We start from the raw sequence: 24,017 nt of genomic DNA, 5'->3' as shown, positions 1-24,017 counted from the left end.
GACACAAAGCAAAGGTGATGACCAGGGATGTGGAGGACAGGCAAGGTGAGGGACAGGTGAGGTCAATACCAGGAAAGCAATGCAAAGAACAATGCTGGAGAGTCTTACATGAAGGGGAAGAACAATCTGGCAATGAGTGAGTGGAAGAGAGCGGCTTAAGTATTGTACTGATTGGTGATGAGTCCCAGGTGTGCGTCAGGTGATTGAACAGGTGGGCGTGGTTGAATGTTGAAGAGTGCTGGCTGAGTAGGTGAGCAGATGAGGGGCAGAGTGGCAGCAAACAGTTTTAACAGTTTCATGAAAATAAGCAAAGAATGAGTTCAGATGAGGCAGAGTCGGTTGTACTGAGCTTGAGCACTGACAGGTCCAAGTTCTCTGTGAGAGTAGACAGACAGACAGGGCATGGATGATAACAGGTGAGGGCCAGGCAGCTGAGCACAAACAGGACAAAAACAGTCAGAAAGGCAGATGGACAGGCAAGACAAAAGACTGATAAGAGTACTGAACAAGATGTTTAGGTCTGGTCGTTACCACGAAGCAAAGCAGACAATACGATGAGTATTTATTGAAACCCTGGTGCTTATATACTGAGTGAGCAGGTGAGTTTTGATTGATTGATTGCCGCAGGCGTGTTCAAGAGGCCGAGCCCAACCTGCCAGCCACGCCCTGCAGCAACACAGACACAGACTTGACTGACAAGTGACAGACAGACAAGAGACAAGACCTTTAATGTCTGAATGATCGTCAAGATGATGAACTGATGCAGCTTGCCAGCAGGGGACGCCATTTGTCTGTGAATGAAACCAAAGTCATGTGGAACAAGATAAACGTAAAACAGGAATGTTGACAATAAAGAGAAACAATTTAAAAAGTCCTGAATTCCAAACTTTGGAAGCGACCTCGTCTGAATAAAAGGCTGAATGATGGTCAAGATGATGAAGTGTGGCTCCACCTCACCTCTGCTGTGTCTGTTTCACATGAACAGGTGTGTGTTTGCCTTCTTCACTATATTTGCATGACTTTGATGCATCACTGCTCCTCACACTTTAAGTTCTTGTGTCACAGAGAGTCTGAACTGTTTTCATGCACTCACACTGAAAACTGCATCAGGATGATGTTGCCAATAACTCTGATTGTCATGTTGGGTTTTCTGAGTCAGGGTGAGAGATTTTCAACATGTTCAGAGTAAATTCAGTCACTTCTCTCGTCTTCACTTTTGCTTTGAACATGTTTGTTGTTGTCTTCTTTTAAAACCTGAGCTGCTGCTTCAGATGCCTTTAAACATGTTTTTCTTTCCCCATTTCAGAGTCTTCTGCCAACAAGTTTCTGACTCAGACTGACAAATTCAAGTCTGTTAGTCTTGGAGGGACTGTGACCATCAGCGCCACAGGGAGTTCAGACATTGATGATGATCTCAGTTGGTACCTTCAGAAACCTGGACAGGTTCCCAAACTTCTCATATATGATGCCTCAAGTCGCTTCTCGGGAACTCCGTCTCGATTCAGTGGCAGTAGATCTGGTTCTCACTACACTCTGACCATCAGTGGTGTTCAGGCTGAAGATGCTGGAGATTACTACTGTCTTGGCTACCATGGTAGTGGAGTGTTCACACAGTGATTCAGAGCCGTACAAAAACCTCCTTCAGTTTGACTGAAGAGAAAACGGCCTGCTGCTGGTGCAGAGGGTCGATGAAGAGACTGATGATGAGGATAACTGGTCCAGTGAACACAACACAAGAGTCATCAAGCAGAACCACAATGAATCTAAATAAAACTGAAACAAGCTCACAGACAGTTTCTAAAATGCTGCTTTAAGTTAAATTTGAAGAATAACATTTCATCTTTTCAAGAAAACAGTTGATGTGAGAAAATATCCACTAAGAGTAACAAACATCCAACAGTATTAACACAAATATTTTTATATTAAGAAAGATAAACAATCTGCTTTTACAGATACATTCAAACAATTCAAATCCACGTTGCCTTGAGTGTGTTGAGAGCAGAGAGATGATTTCCATAGAGAGGAGGCTTTGCATGGTCAGCTGATCCTCCAGTGAACTGAGAAGGTTTATAGTCCTGTGAGTTCAACACTGCAGGACTCACATCTGTCAGTCAACACAGCAGAAAGCACAAGCAGCATGACTCTCATCACCATCCTCATCTGGACACTGGCCTGCTGCTGTTTCACAGGTTGATTCTCTCAGCAACATTTCAAACATGATGTGCTGCCTTTTCTCTCATTTCTTTGTGCTGATAAATGAATGATTTGTTTTTGTTTGCAGGATGCAGCGGTCAGGTGACTGTGACTCAGCCTCCAGTAGTGACACCGACTGCAGGATCCACTGTCACTCTCACCTGTAAAACCAGCAAACCTGTTTATACATACAGTGATGGAGATGAGGGTATGTTCTGGTATGAACATAAATCTGGACAGCCTCCAAAGCTCCTAATCAGATATGTAAGCACACTAATTTCGGGAACGCCAGCTCGGTTTAGTGGCAGTGGAAGCAGCTCCGACTTCACTTTGACCATCAGTGGAGTTCAGACTGAAGATGCAGCAGTTTATTACTGTCAGAGTTACCACAGTGGTGGAGTATTCACACAGTGATTTGTAGCTGTACAAAAACCTCCCTCAGTCAGACTGCAGAGACACTGAGCTGTTACAGCAGGAAGCGACTGCAGCTGCTGAAGAGGATGAGACTCTGACACAGAGCACTGAACACAGAGCTGACAGTAACCTCACCAAGGACAAACTACACATTCACACTCATATAATGGTGTATTCATCTTTGTAGTGACTAGGCCTTGCCTACTGGACACCAAAAAGTAAAAGTCGTTGAGAGTTAGGGCCTTGTTCTGCTTCCAAAGAAAGATAAGCTGAGATCATAAATACATCCATAACTTTTATTATAGGAAAACTCAGAATAACATGGCGATAATACACTCAAAATGATTTACAGTTTTCAAACAGCATTTAAAACAGCGGTCAACAAAAAGTATGGCGACCCACTCACCCCCTCTCTCACTCATTGTGTCTATCTGCCACACAGGTAAAGGTGCTCATCTAACTTACCACATATCACTGCCACATCCATGTGACCTATCACAATCATTGTAATTGTTAAATAACAAATAAACAATAAAAAAAATAACTAAAATAGCAAATATATAAACCATAACAACATTATGTATTTACACTCAATCCATTCACAGCTCCTCCAATCTTTTTAACATACTTTATATTCATTCCATGTCACCAAGTCCCTGCTATAATATCCAGCAGCCCACAGATTGTTGTGCCAGTTGAAATTATGAAAAAAATAAATCTTGTAAAATATTTCCATGTGAAGCTACAGCCAATAACCTGTCAGCTTAGTGAAGCACAAATAATCACCAAAGGGGGGAATCTTCTAGACTGGCTCTGTCCAAGGGTCACAAACTCTTCCCAATGGGAATCTCTTAATTACTGACACTTACAGATGTTGATGGAATGATTTACTTGCCCATCAACAGGCTAGCTGTTTCCCCCTGCTTCCAGTTTTTATGCTAAGATAAGCTAACTGGTTCCTGGCTTTTGCATCATATTTACAATACAAACATGAGATGATTAGACATATCATGGCCATCCAAGCTGGTGTGGCTTGTAGTTTTAATCATATGTCATGATCTTATGGATCATACCTCAAAAAGTCACACCCCCACTTCCCGATTGTATTGGTTTGTTCCACATCTTGTAGGTTGAAATGATTCACAACAGCAGGTCTGGATGGATCAGTGTGTTTCACATCAGTGCTGGAAGAGATGATGGTTGTGCTGAGTTGCTGAGGTGGTTCATGCAGCATCAAACCCTTTTTCACACAGGTGCAAATGAAATGCAGTTACTTCTACACAACTCAGTGTATATGACAAATACAGGTATAGTTTGCTTTGTGGGGACCATTTAAAGTTTGTCGCCATCCCTCAAACCAGGTGTTTAACCTTTTGGCTCCTTGGCTAATCGTGATCTGTGGTAGATGATCATTGCAGTCGAGGCAGAAAGGACTCTGAGGAGAACTGGAGGAGAGTCAGGGATTCCTTTTGTGGTCTTGAAGACAGATGTTGAGGTGGAATTAAAAATCTTGCCCTTGACTATTACTGCTCTCTCTGGTTATATGAGTGGTTACAGGTTATATGTACTTAGGCTGGTGGTGATGACGGATCTCTCAAGCAGCCTGAGCAGTTTGGACAACAGGTCACGTCTGCTGCTGAGTTTGATGTGTTATTGACGATGGAGGAGAAACTGCTGTGTGAGGTCAGCACAGTCTCGTCTGCTGCTTCCTGCTGTGTTTGAAAATACAGTTATTACATTCGGGTCATTTTCAATAATCAGAACAGCATAAATACTTAACATCAAGATTTCTAAATACAGTGTTCATCCAAATATAAAGTGGTAGATTACTGAGGTAGAAAAACTGATTGAGTGAAGTTTTAAAATCATCACCGCAAATCTCCAGTCAGCTCACATTGAGTTTAGTGTTGATACAGTCTGCCAGCAGGGGGTGCTATAGATATGTTAAAGAGGAGAACATAAAGAAGTGACAAGGAGATTGTTGACAATGAAGAGACGAAACATAAAGAAGAAAACAAAGTCGAGATTTTCTAGATGGACCTTTAATGTCTGATTGATGGTCAAGATGATGAAGTGTGGCTCCACCTCACCTCTGCTGTGTCTGTTTCACATGAACAGGTGTGTGTTTGCCTTCTTCACTATATTTGCATGACTTTGATGCATCACTGCTCCTCACACTTTAAGTTCTTGTGTCACAGAGAGTCTGAACTGTTTTCATGCACTCACACTGAAAACTGCATCAGGATGATGTTGCCAATAACTCTGATTGTCATGTTGGGTTTTCTGAGTCAGGGTGAGAGATTTTCTACATGTTCAGAGTAAATTCAGTCGCTTCTCTCGTCTTTACTTTTGCTTTGAACATGTTTGTTGTTGTCTTCTTTTAAAACCTGAGCTGCTGCTTCAGATGCCTTTCAACATGTTGACATGAGTCAAGTCGCTTCTCAGGAACTCCGTCTCGATTCAGTGGCAGTAGATCTGGTTCTCACTACACTTTGACCATCAGTGGTGTTCAGGCTGAAGATGCTGGAGATTATTACTGTCTTGGCTACCATAGTGATTCAACGTTCACACAGTGATTCAGAGCTGTACAAAAACCTCCTTCAGTTTGACTGAAGTGAAAACGGCCTGCTGCAGGTGCAGAGGGTTGATGAAGAGACTGATGATGAGGATAACTGGTCCAGTGAACACAACACAAGAGTCATCAAGCAGAACCACAATGAATCTAAATAAAACTGAAACAAACTCACAGAGTTTCTAAAATGCAACTTTAAGTTAAAAATGCAGAATTAAACTTCAACAACAAAACAGTTGTTAGAAAACAATCACTGATTGCCACAAACATTCAACAGTATTAACACTAACAGTTTTATATTAAGAAGCATGAAAAAAAATCTCCTTTACAGCTCCATTCAAATAATTCAAATCCACATTGCCTTGAGTGTATTGAGAGCAGAGAGATGATTTCCATAGAGAGGAGGCTTTGCATGGTCAGCTGATCCTCCAGTGAACTGAGAAGGTTTATAGTCCTGTGAGTTCAACACTGCAGGACTCACATCTGTCAGTCAACACAGCAGAAAGCACAAGCAGCATGACTCTCATCACCATCCTCATCTGGACGCTGGCCTGCTGCTGTTTCACAGGTTGATTCTCTCAGCAACATTTCAAACATGATGTGCTGCCTTTTCTCTCATTTCTTTGTGCTGATAAATGAATGATTTGTTTTTGTCTGCAGGATGCAGTGGTCAGGTGACTGTGACTCAGCCTCCAGTAGTGACACCGACTGCAGGATCCACTGTCACTCTCACCTGTAAAACCAGCAAACCTGTTCACAGAAACAGTAATGGAGAGTATATGTTCTGGTATGAACATAAATCTGGACAGCCTCCAAAGCTCCTAATAAAATTTGTAAGCACACTAATTTCGGTAACACCAGCTCGGTTTAGTGGCAGTGGAAGCAGCTCCGACTTCACTTTGACCATCAGTGGAGTTCAGACGGAGGATGCAGCAGTTTATTACTGTAAGAGTCTCCATTACATAAACAGTGCTTGGGTGTTCACACAGTGATTTGTAGCTGTACAAAAACCTCCCTCAGTCAGACTGCAGAGACACTGAGCTGTTACAGCAGGAAGCGACTGCAGCTGCTGAAGAGGAAGAGACTCTGACACAGAGCACTGAACACAGAGCTGACAGTAACCTAACCAAGCACAAACTACACAGTCACACTCATGCATTTTTTTCCCATTTGAAAAACTGTTATACAATCATTGTTTTAACCAAAAACCCATTATGTCCATTTTACACATACATCAGATCACTTGTATTTCCATCATGAGGTCAGAAAGGTTTAAAATCTTTCATTGTGATTGAGAACAGAAGCAAACTGATTGAATCAATGAGCCTCCAAGTTTGAGGAGGACTTGAGGGGGAGTAGGCCAGACCAATGTAGATCCAATCCTTTCCAAGGATGCAGACTGACAGGGCATAGACGGAAACACGTGAGGAAAAAGCACCCGAGCACGTAAGAAAGTAAGAATCAGGATGGCAGGCAAGCAGTAAAGGGAAGAAAGCAGAAATATACTTTGGCGTTTCTTCAGGAGTCTCAGTTACTTCCACATGGATTAACAGACAATTCAGTCAGTGGAGAGCCGGTGCTTCTTCTCTGTGGTTACGGGTGAGTCTTGATTGAATGATTGAGTGCACCTGCGTTCATGGGAGGAGGAGGCCGAGCCCAACCTGTTAGCCACGCCCTGCAGGGCAGGCAGACAGGGGACAGACAGACAGGGGACAGAGGGAGAGGACATGGAGAGAGCCATCCTGCAAAAAGGGTGCTGCAGATATGTTTGGAGAAGGACACGCGATACAAAGAAAGTTTCAGCTAGACGGGAAACCAAGTCAAACGAGATGGGGGAGTGTATGATAAGAAGATTGACGATACTGTTGTTTGGCCAGTTAGACCTGTCTGGATATTATAAAACCCTTGTATTCACCTAGAAATGCTCAGAATTAAGCACAGTAATTAGAAGCAACCTTAACAGCACAATTTTCATTGTGGGAAAACATCCAACAGGCCTTTGCAATCAGTGTCATGAGGCTGAGACTGTAGAGCATATTTTCATATCATGCAGGAATGGAATTTTACACACGACAGACGAGTTATGATGACACAGTTATGGACAATAGGGCAGGTGGAGGATAACATGAGAAATATATTAGAGTGTGGGGACAATGAGCAAGGGAGGAAATGGATTTTCCGTTTTCTAAGAGCGACTGGACTGAATGGATGGATCTAGGGAGGTGCCACATTATCAGTTTTTCTTGGATACAGATGGAGAGTGAAACAAGAAGATGGCAGTAATGCAACATCATGGATGTCAGCTGCTGTAAAACCTCAGAGAAGAAGAAGACACGAGAGAGACAGGTCAGTCTGAAAGCTGTGATGCAAGATTCAATGTCCACCAGGCCCTGTCCTCCCTCCTACACCAGCAGGTACAGTACCGCTGATTTCACCCAGTACTGCCCTGACCAGAAGAAGTCCACAAATGTCCTCTGGACCTCTTCAATCAGGCCCCTTGGTGGAGGCAGGACTATCAGTCTGTGCCAAAGGGTCGAGGCGACCAAGTTATTAACGATCAAGACCCTGCCTCTGTAGGAAAGCTGTGGCAGCAGCCTTTTCCATTTAGACAGTCTGGCACACGCCATCTCCAAAACACTCTCCCAGTTACCACTTCCTCTGAACCTCTTCAGTCCCCAGATAAACCCCCAGGATCTTCATGCCCTGCCGTCCCCAGCTGAGGTTCCCCGGTAACTGCGGGATCTGCCTGTCAGCCCATTGCCCAACTAACAACCCCTCACTCTTATCCCAATTCACCTTAGCCGAGGATGCCCTCTCATGCAGGTCTAAACACTCCACCAGGAGTGCCACATCCCTCGGATCTCTGACAAAAACATTGATGTCATCAGCGTAGGCCGATCACCAACGAGGAGAGCTGTGGCAAACCTGGGACCATGAGACCTGATAGCCTGGATCTTACCCTGTTCAGAAGAGGTTCAATGGCTAAAGAGTATAAAAAGCCAGAAATGGGGCACCCTTGCCTAATCCCTCTCCGAACCCACACTGGACAGCTCAGCCCCCCACCCACCTTCAGCAAAAAAAAAAAAGTGTCCCTGTACAACAACCTAAGCAGTGAAACAAACCCATCACCAAAACCAACAGCCCTCAAAAGAAAACCATGGTCAACCCTGTCAAAAGACTTCTCCTGGTCCAGTGAAATGATCCCAACATCAATGTTGTGAAATTTGCAAATGTCAAATAAGTCCCTCATAAGAAATAAATTGTCCATGATGGATCTGTCCAGTATGCAGTATAACTGGTCCCTGTGAATCAACACCTCCATGAAGTTTTTCAGCCTGTTGGACAGCACTTTCGAAAGAAGTTTGTAGTCTGTGCACAACAAAGCCACTGGTCTCCAGTTCTTAAGAAGAGCCAAGTCCCCCTTTTTGGCAGAAGCGAGAGGACCACATGGCAACATGAAACGGGTAACGAGTCCAGTCTGAGAGCACCCCTGCAGCACCTCCCACAGGTCAGTTCCCAAACACCTCCAGAAATGTTGATAAAAGTCTACAGGCAACCCATCCAATCCAGGAGCTCTACCTGGAGCCATCTGTCCCACAGCAGCAGTAAGGTTGTCTATAGAGAGACATCGACATCCAGCATTGCTCTTTCACTGCAACTTCCTTCCTCTCCAAATTCCCCTGAAGGTATCAAAACTCTGACAGAAAGTGTTGTCCTGAAGCAACCTGATGTTAAAGTGCCAGTATGAGCTGCTCTTAGTGGTTGATGATATGTGGATGTCTGAAGTCACAAGGTGATGATTGGTGAAGCCTACGGGGTAGATGTTGCTGCTCAACAGTCTGTTGATGAACAGCTGGGATACATAAACTGTGTCCAGTCTGGCTGCACTTACCCTCCCATCTGAAACTTTGACCCATATGAACTGCTTGTCCTTTAGATGTTTGACCCTCCACACATCTACCACCCCGGACTCTGAGGTGATACGTCACAAAGATCTGGCTGACTGTAAATGAGGTTCCTCTCCTGTCCTGTCTAATGTAAACTGGTGGAGTTCCAGTCGCTTCCCATCACTACACACTCACCCTGATCACACTGCTTTTAGAAATCATGTAATTTCTGAAACAGCTCCAGCCTGTCTGAACCGAGCGTAGATGTTTATGAAGCAGAAAGAAATGTCCTGCGTTTTTGCCCTGACCACGAAAGCCCTGCCTTCCTGGATCTCCATGGTGGAGGTGATGCTGACATGAAGCCCTGGAGAAAATAGAGTTGCTACACCTGCTGAAATGTTTGACCCATGAGACAGAAAATGCTGGCCCTTCTGCCACAAACCCCAGTCTGTCCTGTCACTGTGTGTCTCCTGCAGGAAGACAATATCTAATCTTTTGTGTGAAATTGTTCCTGAAACCACTGCCCTCTTCTGTACATCCCTCCCACCATTAATGTTCAAGGAGCCGACCCTCACTTTGTGCATACAAAGGTGAGAGAGAGAGGTGTTATAATCAGATAAGAAAGAGAGTGTGAGGAAGATCACCCAGCCAACCTGCCAACAAGTTTCTGACTCAGACTGACAAATCCAAGTCTGTTAGTCTTGGAGGGACTGTGACCATCAGCGCCACAGGGAGTTCAGACATTGGTAATACTCTCAGTTGGTACCTTCAGAAACCTGGACAGACTCCCAAGCCTCTTATATACAATACATCAGATCGCTTCTCAGGAACTCCGTCTCGATTCAGTGGCAGTAGATCTGGTTCTCACTACACTCTGACCATCAGTGGTGTTCAGGCTGAAGATGCTGCAGATTACTACTGTCTTGGAGCCCATGGTGGTGGAGTGTTCACACAGTGATTCAGAGCCGTACAAAAACCTCCTTCAGTTTGACTGAAGTGAAAACGGCCTGCTTCAGGTGCAGAGGGTTGATGAAGAGACTGATGATGAGGATAACTGGTCCAATGAACACAACACAAGAGTCATCAAGCAGAACCACAATGAATCTAAATAAAACTGAAACAAGCTCACAGACAGTTTCTAAAATGCAGCTTTAAGTTAAATATGCAGAATTAAATTTCAACAACAAAACAGTTGTTAGAAAATAATCACTGATTGCCACAAACATTCAACAGTATTAACACTCACAGTTTTATTTTACGAAGTATAAAAATGTACTTTTACAGCTACATTCAAAAGATTCAAATCCACGTTGCCTTGAGTGTGTTGAGAGCAGAGAGATGATTTCCATAGAGAGGAGGCTTTGCATGGTCAGCTGATCCTCCAGTGAACTGAGAAGGTTTATAGTCCTGTGAGTTCAACATTGCAGGACTCACATCTGTCAGTCAACACAGCAGAAAGCACAAGCAGCATGACTCTCATCACCATCCTCATCTGGACGCTGGCCTGCTGCTGTTTCACAGGTTGATTCTCTCAGCAACATTTCAAACATGATGTGCTGCCTCTTCTCTCATTTCTTTGTGCTGATAAATGAATGATTTGTTTTTGTCTGCAGGATGCAGCGGTCAGGTGACTGTGACTCAGCCTCCAGTAGTGACATCAACTGCAGGATCCACTGTCACTCTCACCTGTAAAACCAGCAAACCTGTTTACAGAAACAGTTATGGAGACTTTATGTTCTGGTATCAACATAAATCTAGACAGCCCCCAAAGGTCCTCATAAAACTTGTAAGCACACGAATTTCGGGAACACCAGCTCGGTTCAGTGGCAGTGGAAGCAGCTCCGACTTCACTTTGACCATCAGTGGAGTTCAGACTGAAGATGCAGCAGTTTATTACTGTAAGAGTTACCATGAAATAAACAGTGCTGCTCTGTTCACACAGTGATTTGTGGCTGTACAAAAACCTCCCTCAGTCAAACTGCAGAGACACTGAGCTGTTACAGCAGGAAGCGACTGCAGCTGCTGAAGAGGAAGAGACTCTGACACAGAGCACTGAACACAGAGCTGACAGTAACCTCACCAAGCACAAACGACACATTCACACTCATAAATTAATAGTTTTTTTGTTAAAGTATATTAAAGGCCTCTGCTGTCTACAAAGCAGACAAAGGTTGCCTCAACATTGTTAAGCCTGGCCCAAATTTTAAATTTCTGAATTCAAAGTACAGACCAGGAAACAAGAGTAAGAAAACAAACCAAATTTATTAACCATAAGGATAACACAAAACACAATCATAAGGAGCAGAGAGAACAAACAAAAGGCGCACTCGTAAGGAACAAAGAAACACAAAGTGCATTCAACAAGAGGAACAAACAATTTCTCCATGTGGGACGCTGAGGCAGGGCAAAGGCTGAACGTGGCTGGTAGGAACAGACAAAGCGCAGGTGAGACATGGGAAAAACCTCCAGCCAAAGACAACGATCGCAACTAGGCATAGATTGGAAGGACTTAATGGGCTCAGGTCTGGATGACTCATGGGACAGATCAGGATAATCTGGCAACCACCCTAGCTTCGCCTCTTCCTTAAGTACCTGAGCTCTAATCAGGCTCATGTGCTTCAGGTGCGCTGCCTGAGAGGCGGAGTCAGCTGGGTGCAGGGAAACACCCAGCTGAGAGACAGAGGAATGAACAGACAGACAGACAGACAGACAGACAGACAGACAGACAGACAGACAGACAGACAGACAGACAGACAGACAGACAGACAGATAACACTAATGAAAAGGGAAACAGAGAACACTAGGAGCAGACAGATCTAGCGGATCTTCAGACACATACTTTCACAAAATCGGTTGTTCATGTGTTTTATGTCAAGATCAAAACAAGCATTCTTGATATTTTTCTATCACTGTATCAAGTTCATTATGATTTAAAAGAAATGACATTAGAGACACAAATATTTACATGATCAATCCAAAGCTTTTCATTCTCCACAGAGAGGAGGATCAGCTGAAGTTCTAAAAGCATTTCATTTCTTGCTGCTCTTCATGAAATAAAAGACCAAACACTTCATCAAGTTGATCATCACTTCAAGCTTTATTAGCACAAACATCAACCATCAACATGACAGTTATGAAGCACACTCACATCCAGCTGCTGAGCTACACACATTTCTCTCTAAGTCGTTGTTGTCCAACACTTTACAGCAGTGTTGTTCTCTGTCACACAAAGCTTTAGTTTCCTCTGCAAACATGAAAAGTCATATTGATGAGAGCAGCAGGTGTGTTCCTCCTGCTCCCCCCCAACCAGAGCTCCTGTCCTGGGCCCCTCTAGGCCTCACACTGGCTCCTGTGGAGGGACTGGGTCTGGCTGTGGCCCTTATGGAGGACCTTGCAGGAGTACAGCTCTCCTTCCATCCAGCGCTCCTTGCTCAGGCTCAGGGTGCTGCTGCTGCTGTAGCGTCCGCTCTTCTCCTCCTCGGAGCTGCTCAGGACCCCCTCTGTCACCTGCGTACCGTCCACCTCCCAGCTCACCACGGCTCCCTGAGGAGAGTAGCCGCTCAGCAGGCAGGCCAGCGTGGCCGAGCCCCCGGAGAGCTGCTCAGAGGAGGGGGGAAGCAGAGAGACCGAGGGCCTGACCGTGGAGCCAGCTGGAGGGGAGAGCAGAGACACACGAGGAGCAGATTAACTCCCACTGTAGGACACACAGCTCAACACCACACACTGAGCATACATGACAGAGGTTAACACGACTGTGGATGAGCTGTGTGCACCATACTGTGATCAGACAGAGGAGAGGAGGTGACAGATGGGACCAAATGAGGCGCTAACAAATAAAACTAAATGCTCAAACTTGATCTCATTTTGACATTTAAACTGATGAATCTTCGACTGAGGCGCTCGTCACAAATCACTCAGAATTAGACAATCATATGCAACATGAGTGTAAATATAAAGAAATATTTAGAATAATGATCATGAAATTTAATCTTCATGTCTAATTTAATGTATCTAATGTAATCTAATGTAAATAATTCATGACTTCAATGATTTTCTTGTTTTTCAAAATGTAATGTCTGAATCCAGTTAAAGACTTTGTCATCTGTCTGTTTCACTTCCTTTTCACCACTTTAAACTAACGAACTGTGAACACAAACTACAGCTGGACTGCATCTACATATAAACTCACTTATTTGTTTTATAAATGGATTTCATTTCATTTTATTTTAATAACTGTTTGAATGTAAAAATAAGAAGTCTGATGTTATTTTTTAGCATTAAACTTTTCCTCAGACCAATTCCACAAGCACATTTTGTCTAATAAAAACTAAATTGAAAATAATATATGAGAAAATGTTACTTATTTGGCATTTATTTAACCTTAATATTATCAGAAACACAATAATAAAATTAATGTTTGCACAATAAAAGCCAAATTGCAATTTCAGCCAAGTTTGATAAATAATAATAAATACACACATTTGAAACTCCTTCAATCATTTCTTTTGTAATTAGCTCATTTCACACAATAAGTTTGATCTTTCATGTTGTAAAAATGATAAATCTGTGATACTTACAGTCAATGATGAGTTTGGTTCCTCCACCAAAAGTGTACCACAGTGATACAAACTGATGAAGTGGCCGTACAAAAACCTCCTGCACTGTCAACAAGCATCTACACACTGAAAAAAGTCTCTGACAAAAATAAAATCATATTTTTCTGAATCTGCAAAGTATTTTAAGTGATCTGGATTGAAATTATTGTATAAATGAAAGTTATTTCTTTCATTTTTCTTTAGTTTTCTGCACCTGACAAACAAACGATGACAGTCTTCTTGTAATAAAGTCATTTTTTTTCACAGTTTTCTATCAGTTGATTCTTGGTTCAATGAACATGATGCTTTTTAATTCTGATCATTTACAAACTCACAATAAGCAGAAGTGAATGACATTATTTATCTGCAGTGAACCCTGTCAGTAAATGAAAGGCAGACAAACAGACACATCATACCAACCACAGTGGACACAAACTTGTCTTTAAATCCTCAACTGCACTTGTAATATAAATATTTCCTTGTGTTCCATTAAGATCATAGATGGTGTCAATCCAAACAGTATTTCTCCTGGTTTAGTGTCTCACGTTGGCTTGAGTGTGTTGAGAGCAGAGAGATGATTTCCATAGAGAGGAGGCTTTGCATGGTCAGCTGATCCTCCAGTGAACTGAGAAGGTTTATAGTCCTGTGAGTTCAACACTGCAGGACTCACATCTGTCAGTCAACACAGCAGAAAGCACGAGCACCATGACTCTCATCACCATCCTCATCTGGACGCTGGCCTGCTGCTGTTTCACAGGTTGATTCTCTCAGCAACATTTCAAACATGATGTGCTGCCTTTTCTCTTATTTCTTTGTGCTGATAAATGAATGATTTGTTTTTGTCTGCAGGATGCAGCGGTCATGTGACTGTGACTCAGCCTCCAGTAGTGACACCGACTGCAGGATCCACTGTCGCTCTCACCTGTAAAACCAGCAAACCTGTTTATACATACAATGGTGGAGCTGAGGGTATGTACTGGTATAAACAGAAATCTGGACATCCTACAAAGCTCCTCATAAAATATGTAAGCACACGACATTCAGGAACACCAGCTCGGTTTAGTGGCAGTGGAAGCAGCTCCGACTTCACTTTGACCATCAGTGGAGTTCAGACTGAAGATGCAGCAGTTTATTACTGTCAGAGTCACCACAGTGGTTATGTGTACACACAGTGAATTGTAGCTGTACAAAAACCTCCCTCAGTCAGACTGCAGAGACACTGAGCTGTTACAGCAGGAAGCGACTGCAGCTGCTGAAGAGGAAGAGACTCTGACACAGAGCACTGAACACAGAGCTGACAGTAACCTCACCAAGCACAAACTACACATTTACATTCATATAATTTTCTCATTTCATAAACTGTTATACAATCATTGTTGGAACCAATAACCCATTATGTTCATTTCCCATATACATCGGTATCACTTGCATTTCCAAAATGGAGACAGGTGAGGGCAACGCACATGGGAAAATCACTCATGTAATGACGTATTCATCTTTGTAGCGACTAGGCCTACCCTAATGGAAACTGAAGTAAAAGTCGCTGAGAGGCTGAGTTAGGGTCTTGTTTGATGGTTTTGACGCACTTCCAAAGAAAGATAAGATGAGATCATAAATACATTCATAACTTTTATTATAGGAAAACAATAAACTCAGAATAACATGGCGATAATACACTCAAAATAATTCACAGTTTTCAAACAGCATTTAAAACAGCGGTCAGCAAAAAGTATGGTGACCCACTCACCCCCTCTCTCACTCACTGTGTCTATCTGCCACACAGGTAAAGGTGTTGATCTAACTTACCACATATCACTGCCACATCCATGTGACCTATCACAATCTTTGTAATTATTAAATAACAAATAAACAATAAAAAATAACCAAAATAGCAAATACACAAACCATAACAACATTATTTATTTACACTCAATCCATTCACAGCTCCTCCAATCTTTTTAACATATTTTTATTTTTATTCCATGTCACCAAGTCACTGCTATAATATCCAGCAGCCCACAGATTGTTGTGCCAGTTGAAATTATGAATAAGAAATCTTGTAAAATATTTCCATGTGAAGCTACAGCCAATAACCCGTTAGCTAAGTTTAGCATAAATAATCACCAAAGGGGGGAATCTTCTAGACTGGCTCTGTCCGAGGGTCACAAACTCTTCCCAATGGGAATCTCTTAATTACTGACACTTACAGATGTTGATGGAATGATTTACTTGCCCATCAACAGGCTAGCTGTTTCCCCCTGCTTCCAGTTTTTATGCTAAGATAAGCTAACTGGTTCCTGGCTTTAGCATCATTTTTACGATACAAACATGAGATGATTAGACATATCATGGCCATCCAAGCTGGTGTGGCTTGTAGTTTTAATCATATGTCATGATCTTATGGATCCATCCATCCATTATCTATACCGCCTATCCCTTTCGGGGTTGTGGGGGGCTGGAGCCTATCCCAGCTACAATGGGCGAGACCCTGAACCGGTCGCCAGCCGATTGCAGGGCCACATGCAAAGACAGACAAACATTCACCTACGGACAATTTAGAGTCATCAATTAACCTAATGAGCATGTTTTTTGGTCTGTGGGAGGAAGCCGGAGTACCCGGAGAGAACCCACGCATGCATGGGAAGAACATGCAAACTCCCCACCTGACCTGGGGATCGAACCGGCAACCTTCTTGCTGTGAGGCACCCGCACTACCTGCTGCACCACCGTGCAGCCCATCTTATGGATCATACCTCAAAAAGTCACACCCCCACTTCCCGATTGTATTGGTTTGTTCCACATCTTGTAGGTTGAAATGATTCACAACAGCAGGTCTGGATGGATCAGTGTGTTTCACATCAGTGCTGGAAGAGATGATGGTTGTGCTGAGTTGCTGAGGTGGTTAATGCAACATCAAACCCTTTTTCACACAGGTGCAAATGAAATGCAGTTACTTCTACACACCTCAGTGTATTTGACAAATACAGGTATAGTTTGCTTTGTGGGGACCAGTTAAAGTTAGTCACCATCCCTCAAACCAGGTGTTTAGCCTTTTGGCTCCTTAGCTAATCGTGATCTGTGGTAGATGATCATTGCAGTCGAGGCAGAAAGGACTCTGAGGAGAACTGGAAGAGAGTCAGGGATTCCTTTTGTGGTCTTGAAGACAGATGTTGAGGTGGAATTAGAAATCTTGCCCTTGACTATTACTGCTCTCTCTGGTTATATGAGTGGTTACAGGTTATATGTACTGAGGCTGGTGGTGATGATGGATCTTTCAAGCAGCCTGAGCAGTTTGGAAAACAGGTCATGTTTGCTGCTGAGTTTGAGCGTTTATTGACAATGGAGGAGACACTGCTGTGTGAGGTCAGCACAGTCTCGTCTGCTGCTTCCTGCTGTGTTTGAAAATACAGTTATTACATTCGGGTCATTTTCAATAATCAGAACCGCATAAATACTTAACATCAAGATTTCTAAATACAGTGTTCATCCAAATATAAAGTGGTAGATTACTGAGGTCAAAAAACTGATTGAGTGAGCTCACATTGAGTTTAGTGTTGATACAGTCTGCCAGCAGGGGGTGCTATAGATGTGTTAATAAGGAGAACAAAAAGAAGTGACAAGGAGATTGTTGACAATGAAGAGACGAAACATAAAGAAGAAAATAAAGTTGAGATTTTCTAGATGGACCTTTAATGTCTGAATGATGGTCAAGATGATGAAGTTTGGCTCCACCTCACCTCTGCTGTTTCTGTTTCACATGAACAGGTGTGTGTTTGCCTTCTTCACTAGATTTGCATGACCTTGATGCATCACTGCTCCTCACACTTTAAGTTCTTGTGTCACAGAGAGTCTGAACTGTTTTCATGCACTCACACTGAAAACTGCATCAGGATGATGTTGCCAATAACTCTGATTGTCATGTTGGGTTTTCTGAGTCAGGGTGAGAGATTTTCAACATGTTCAGAGTAAATTCAGTCACTTCTCTCGTCTTCACTTTTGCTTTGAACATGTTTGTTGTTGTCTTCTTTTAAAACCTGAGCTGCGGCTTCAGATGCCTTAAAACATTGTTTTTCTTTCCTCATTTCAGACCATCTGTGGTGTTCAGGCTGAAGATGCTGGAGGTTACTTCTGTCTGGGTGTGCACAGTGGCCCGGTGTTCACACAGTGATTTGTAGCTGTACAAAAACCTCCCTCAGTCAGACTGCAGAGACACTGAGCTGTTCCAGCAGGAAGCGACTGAAGCTGCTGGAGAGGAAGAGACTCTGACACAGACCACTGAACACAGAGCTGACAGTAACCTCACCAAGCATTATCCACCATGTTTTCCATACTCACGTGCTGAGCAAAAGTACAGATTTAAGCCACTTTACCTGAGTCTTTCCATCCTCTGCCACTTTATACTTATACTCCACCATATTTTATTGGAGAATGCTGTACTTTTACTTGGGTCAGGATTTGAGTGAAGGACTTTTTTCCTGTAATGGAGTATTTTTAAACTGTGGTATTGCTGCTGTTACTCATGTAAAGGATCCAAATAGACATAGTTCTTCCACCACTGACTGCAGACCTGGCTAAAACTCTTTTTGGAGATATTTCGCTTAAAGTCAAAAAAGGGCAGTGTTGATCAGATGTATGTTGTTAGACACTTTTAAGTCAGTTTGAATGACATTAAGCATCACTGCCGACCATGAACAGGATGTCAGGTCTTATGCAGGATCTACTCTTGTGCTTTCCAGCCATTTAACTATACACACCACAGCAGTGATGGAAAAAGTCCTCAGATCTTTTGCATAAGTAAAAGTACTAATAACACACCGTGGAAATACTCTGCTACAAGTCAAAATTCAACCTTCAAAGTATTATCACCAAATTGTACTTAAAGTAGATGTTTAAGGTTGTATATTTGGAAACTGTTGAGTAGTTTAATCTACGGCAGTACATCATCTTGTATAACATCAGAGACTGTCTGAGGACCACATATTTCTAAAAAGTAAACTTTTCTGCTTTGTTCTCAGTTTTGTGTCAAATTCATCTTTCAACTACTTCCATTTATCTCCAGAAGCAGGACATTTTGCTCTCCCCATAAATTAACATGGTTTATGAGGAGAAATTCGATTTCAAAATCATCAATTTTGGAGATACGTGTTTTGTTTTTGTTTTTTTTTTTTGTCTTATTTTGGGGGGGCAGTGGAAAGCTGCATGGAAAACGAAAATACTCAAGTAAAGTACAAGTTCCACATCTGAAATTTGCTCATAAGTGACTGGTCGGATTCCAGCAGTGGAACACGGTGCTGATCACACCTCTCACCGGTTATAATCCCTCTAAAACACGGCTGAGGTTCTTGCGTTGCCTCGCAAAATCAAGGCGCAAATGTTTCCGCGTTCTTGTGGGATGCTGATCTTTGGCCCTCGCGGAAGGAAATTTTCATTAGTTTGCAACAGAGCTCTGAAAAATCACGTGCCTTCCCGCTTCACCACACAGATCTTTCCTGAAGCCTTCACGGTTCACTTACGGTTGCGCCGTCTTCATATTCGCGCATCTGCGGGTTTTGCGCGCTCGTCGCTCGCAGCGCTTCAAAGTGTGAATATGAGTGACCGGAGAAACACTTCCAAAACAATCCTTCAGTTGTTGTGTCAACTTTTGTGGGTATGTATTTTACAGTTTTTGTATTCTGCCACTAAATATTCCCAAGAATGATTATAAGCTGCAACGTGAAATTTATTCCAGTTTGAAATAAAAAGCAGAGCCACTTTGAAGAAATCACCTCTCTTGCTGTGTATGAATGTAGTTCCCTATTTTGATGCATATGTCGGTTATGAGTGACTCTCAGTTGCCACATGTCATGTGATACAGGAGTGATTGTGGCGTTTTTTATAGACAGGAACTGTCCCGAAGAACAGTGTGAGTATTGTTGTCAGCAGTTCAGGACATGTTATAACTTAGCACTCAGACTAGAAACAGGGGTGAAACAGCTCACCTGGTTAAAGGTATTAAAATCTGTCCATCAGCACATCTAAAGGTTACTGATTGAAAGGTTATAGTTAGTTTATTTTACAATTACAAGCTTTCACACTTTGGTTTTTGTGTGGATGAAAAAAACATGACTGATACGACCTGATACCCTTGTCCCTGTTCCAATATCAGAATTCATGTCGCTCCAGGACCATTATGTCACTCGAACCCAAACCACGATCTCCTCCTAAACCTAAACCAGCAGTTTTGTCCTGAACTATGACACAAATCTGGAATTAATGAGTGAAGGATACGTCTAAAAGTAATCACTCAATAATATAATCTCCACTCTGTGCTTCATCTACCACTTGGTCTCTATCTCTATCTTTTTGGTCCAATGATGGTCCTGCAGCAACATGAACTCTCAAGTTGTAGGAACAACACCAACAGGGAACAGTTTTTAATTACCTTTGGACAGAGCCAGGTAAGCTGTTTCCAGCTTTTTCCAGGCTTTATGCTAAGTTAAGCTACCCATCTCTCACCATCTGATCTGATACATTAAGTGTAACGACAGGGGGAAGGCCGGGTCTACAAAATATGAAAGATAACAGAATACAGTCCAAGACTTATTTCCATTCTGGTCATTGATTTAAAGACATTGATGCAGAACTCCAGGTGCCAAATTAAACTACCACCAAACCCATACAGTAAAAATGACATGCACCTTCATCAAGGGGGCTGATGAGTGGTCCTTATAGAGCTTATATGTGTTGATATAAAGCCATGAAGCAATATCATGTCTCACCATATCAGTCCTTACTGTTTCATTAACCAGGTGGTGGGCTTGTTGGTGGGCCTGAGTGGAGTCTACCTGCTGATGAAGTACAGACAGAGCAACTTATTTTTATCTCACACCTACCTCACCCTGCCAGCTGTCTTCGCTCTCGCCAGCGCTGCGTTCCTAGTGGCCACCGGGTGTTTCGGCTCCTGGCTGAGTCTCAGGGATTCCACCTGCCTGCAGGGACTGGTAAGGTTTTGTGTGTGTGTGTGTGTGTGTGTGTGTGTGTGTGTGTGTGTGTGTGTGTGTGTGTGTGTGTGTGTGTGTGTGTGTGTGTGCGCGCGCATCAGTATTTGGACTGTGCATAATGAAGTGTTTTCTTCTCCAGTTTGTTTATCTGCTAGTTTTGATCTTCTGTCTGGAGAGTACGGCTTCAGCCTTGGCTTATTTTCACTCTACAAAGGTACAAAACTTACACGGAAATTCATGTGCACTGGGCAGTTCTGTGTTTTCATGACACTGCTGAAAAAAACTGCTCATTGACCTTTTTTTTTGCTTAGCTGGACTCAGACGTAGCTCCCCTCAGTGGAGTGTTTCAGAAGTACACAGGCAGCAGCCAGGACGCCAACTCTCGAGCTATTGATGTTATGCAAGAAGAGGTTTGTGTTCAGTCATAACTCTTGTGAATTGGGTCATCCTACCTGTATAACAAAAAAACATCTGGCAAGCAGAATACAAATTTGCCATACACACAGGGAATGTAAAATATATTTTGGCTAGACACTTTCTGGACTTCCATAACAGTCACCCATCCACATTACTAGCCTTTGACATTGACCACGTCCCATCTTCCACACAAAAAGGTGCCAAACAAAGGAAACTTAACCAAAGGGAGCCTTTTGGGTTGACACATTACAGGCTACTAAACTTCACTTATGTTGCTCTGTAAGTCAGCTTTGCTTGATATTGATGGTCAAATGCCGCCATCTACTGGAATATATAAAGAGCTACACCCTGTCTAGGTTGCACCACCATGTCCAATATTGCTGATGGTGGAAAAACGCGATGAAGGGCCTTTTGTTCAATGACAGCAAGTGGCAGGGAAATGAACACAAGCAGCAACAACTGTAGCTGAAAGTTGAACCCTGTTGTCAAGCATCTTGGACTCCACGTCCACTAGATGCTGTCCAATGAAAGTAGATATCTCCCATCTTCCCTTGATGGCAATTTGGCAATGTTTTTCTCCATTAAGATGATATTTTGGCTTTAAAGGGGGATATGTTTCACAGGTATTTGTCTTGATTGACAGGTGGCTTAAGCTACATTCATTTATTCCACCTCATGTCCAAAAAACCCAAACCTCAGGCCATTCACGAACCTACAGTGCCATCAGAGATGTTTTGTCTTCATGAAAAAACGCTAAACCAAAATCTTACATTTGCTCTCAGTTCAGCTGAAGTTCTGCCTTGGCTCTATTTTATTCTGATTGGGCTAAAGTATTTTGTCGTTTGATTCCTGATAGTTGCAGTGTTGTGGTGTCCATGACTACAAGGACTGGCTGGAAACGTCCTGGTTTAATTGTACAGGAGGACTCTTGGTTCCACGCAGCTGCTGCAACTCTACTTTCTCCTCCTGTAATGGCACTGTGGACCAGCCATGGCAGCTCTACACGCAGGTAGACACGTGCATCCAAAGAATGTATTCCACACCCATAAACAGGCCAAAGCTCCACCAGGAATGTGTGTGATTGGATCCCTCCTTTTCCCTGTCTTTCTTTTTGAGTGTCTCTCCCTCTTTCAGGGCTGCCAGGTGAAGCTGCAGGTCGCCTTACAGTTTGTGCTGAGTTTTATCATCTGGGGCTCCCTGCTGGTTTTTCTGCTGGAGGTGCGTAAGGCTGCATGACATTTTAAGATTTACACATCCAAAATTTACAGAGCAACATTATCATTCTGACCAACCAGTGAATTTAAGTAAAATTGCTTATTTTGTCCAACCGTCAAAACCCCAAAACAATTTGTTTATTCTCACTGAAAGCATTATTGCTCAAAAAAGACATAAACAATTCTAAATATTGTTGCCAATTAATCTTCACTCACTCAGCCAGTTGATTATTTGATCAAATGTTTCTGCTCTTGTGGTGTAAAGTGAATTTTTCAGACCTCTCTTGGTGAAAGCGGCCTCTTGCTGCTTGAACCAAGGCTGAAAACAGTTGGGCTGAACCGCAATACCCGAACAATGAACTGAAAGATGTTAAAAAGCTTCTTAGAGCTGAGAGGAACTATACAGTCTGTTAAGTTGTATAAAGTCATTACTGAGCTTGTTTTTATTATTTGGCAGCTAACCGGAATCCTCTTCTCCTTTCTTCTCCCTTTCATGCAGGCTGTTTTGTTTCTGACGGTGGCACAGCTGATGAGGGATCAACCATTAATGGAATATGAAGTGCTGGACAAAAGCTAAAGACACAGTGGGACAGCACTGTAGAGTTAAAAATAATACTATATGTTATATGATATTGTGTAAATGTGCATCAAATTATAATCAGGATTGCCGTGAGAGTGATTGCTCCTGTGCTGCAGTCCTCTCACCTGTCCCCACTATTTGTACTAGTGGTAAAAAGAATTAATTATTGATAATTCTGTTGCCAAAGACATGAGTGTGGTTTACATGTAGATGTTTATTGATTTAAATGTACTGTTGCACCATTCAATTTATATGTAACAATGTTGTATGATACTACTGATTGGTGATAAAACAGTTGTTAATGATGGATCACATCTTCTGTCTAGTGACAAGATTGGGTAATATGGATTACATATAATGAGGATCACGTAAACAGACTAAAAAAAATATGCAACTATAATCAGCCAAATGAATATTTATGGAACTAAAATTTACCTTACAAATTACACACATTGCCTTGTAATTTGTATTCAGTAATTTCAAAGTAATCTGATCCAACCCTGTTGAGTGAATATCAGTTGTTTTTAAACTGTCTCTTTGGACAATTGTTTTGTTGTATTTGTTAGGTAGAATCAATTTCTGAAGGGAAAATAAACTAAAGCTCATTTGTTTGCACTGCGCTGTTGATTACAATTGTATTGCATATTTCATAATCTGAATACTTCACACCACATTCCTCGTCTTGTTCCATATATGCACTCACTCTATTATCAATAAAATGACAGTGTATTAATGTACCAAGTATGTGTTCTTGTTGCATAGTATACTGTACCTGCACCTCAACACTGGTTGACCAACTAATTTTGTGTTAAGATACGTTTCACATTGCACTCTAGTCTTTGTATCATAATGGCCACTACATCATATAATTAAAGTACTTCCAAAACAATTAGTTTAGCCTGATGATAACTGCAAAATGAGTGTTAACCTGACTTTATGACTAATGCAGTTTTTATGCTGCAGCAAGCCTTTTTCCGCTGTGGACCTGCAACATGTAGTATGTAGGACAAAGTATGGAAGACCAAAACCACTTTGTCACTGCTACTTCCAATTAATCCATGTTAATATTCCCGGTAAAAATGCGTATGGAGCTACCATTCTCCATCTCTCCATGAGATTACACTTCCTTATTAACTAAAATGCATCAGTCATTTGATCCAACTGC

The 24,017-nt window shown here is 42.4% G+C and overlaps 1 protein-coding gene and 3 gene segments (V, D, J or C); 3 read left to right on the top strand and 1 right to left on the bottom strand.

Annotated features, from left to right (window-relative positions):
• The first annotated feature begins 17 nt into the window (after nucleotides 1-17).
• On the top strand, nucleotides 18-1,617 carry LOC139341860 (Ig kappa chain V region 3547-like). The segment is given in 2 exon segments: nucleotides 18-45; nucleotides 1,307-1,617. Coding segments are annotated over 2 exon segments (339 nt in total).
• Nucleotides 1,618-10,535: 8,918 nt separating this feature from the next.
• LOC139342384 (Ig kappa chain V-III region MOPC 63-like) overlaps nucleotides 10,536-24,017 on the top strand; it is a 48,398-nt gene continuing 34,916 nt past the window's right edge. The window contains 2 exon segments of the V gene segment in view: nucleotides 10,536-10,587; nucleotides 10,680-11,002. Of these exon segments, the coding sequence occupies nucleotides 10,536-10,587; nucleotides 10,680-11,002 (375 nt within the window).
• LOC139342383 (Ig kappa chain V-III region MOPC 63-like) overlaps nucleotides 12,397-24,017 on the bottom strand; it is a 34,934-nt gene continuing 23,313 nt past the window's right edge. Inside the window, 2 exon segments of the V gene segment in view lie at nucleotides 12,397-12,716; nucleotides 13,644-13,678. Coding sequence covers nucleotides 12,397-12,716; nucleotides 13,644-13,678 — 355 coding nt within the window.
• On the top strand, nucleotides 19,175-23,588 carry tspan37 (tetraspanin 37). The gene is made up of 7 exons (XM_070979458.1): nucleotides 19,175-19,308; nucleotides 20,450-20,641; nucleotides 20,781-20,855; nucleotides 20,953-21,051; nucleotides 21,915-22,067; nucleotides 22,193-22,276; nucleotides 22,772-23,588. Exons 1-7 carry the CDS (start codon nucleotides 19,249-19,251, stop codon nucleotides 22,847-22,849), a joined length of 741 nt encoding a protein of 246 aa, XP_070835559.1. The 5' UTR covers nucleotides 19,175-19,248; the 3' UTR covers nucleotides 22,850-23,588.

This window comes from Chaetodon trifascialis, chromosome 14 (assembly GCF_039877785.1).
Source record: "Chaetodon trifascialis isolate fChaTrf1 chromosome 14, fChaTrf1.hap1, whole genome shotgun sequence".
Lineage (NCBI taxonomy): Eukaryota > Metazoa > Chordata > Actinopteri > Chaetodontiformes > Chaetodontidae > Chaetodon > Chaetodon trifascialis.
Note: the sequence above shows the minus strand (reverse complement) of the source record. Positions and strands in the feature narration are given on the sequence as shown.

Coding starts and splice junctions, on each gene's coding strand:
- tspan37 (XM_070979458.1), top strand. CDS start 19,249: ATGAGTGACCGGAGAAACACTTCCAAAACAATCCTTCAGTTGTTGTGT. Junction 19,309..20,449: donor TGTTGTGTCAACTTTTGTGG/GTATGTATTTTA, acceptor TTCATTAACCAG/GTGGTGGGCTTGTTGGTGGG. Junction 20,642..20,780: donor CCACCTGCCTGCAGGGACTG/GTAAGGTTTTGT, acceptor TTTCTTCTCCAG/TTTGTTTATCTGCTAGTTTT.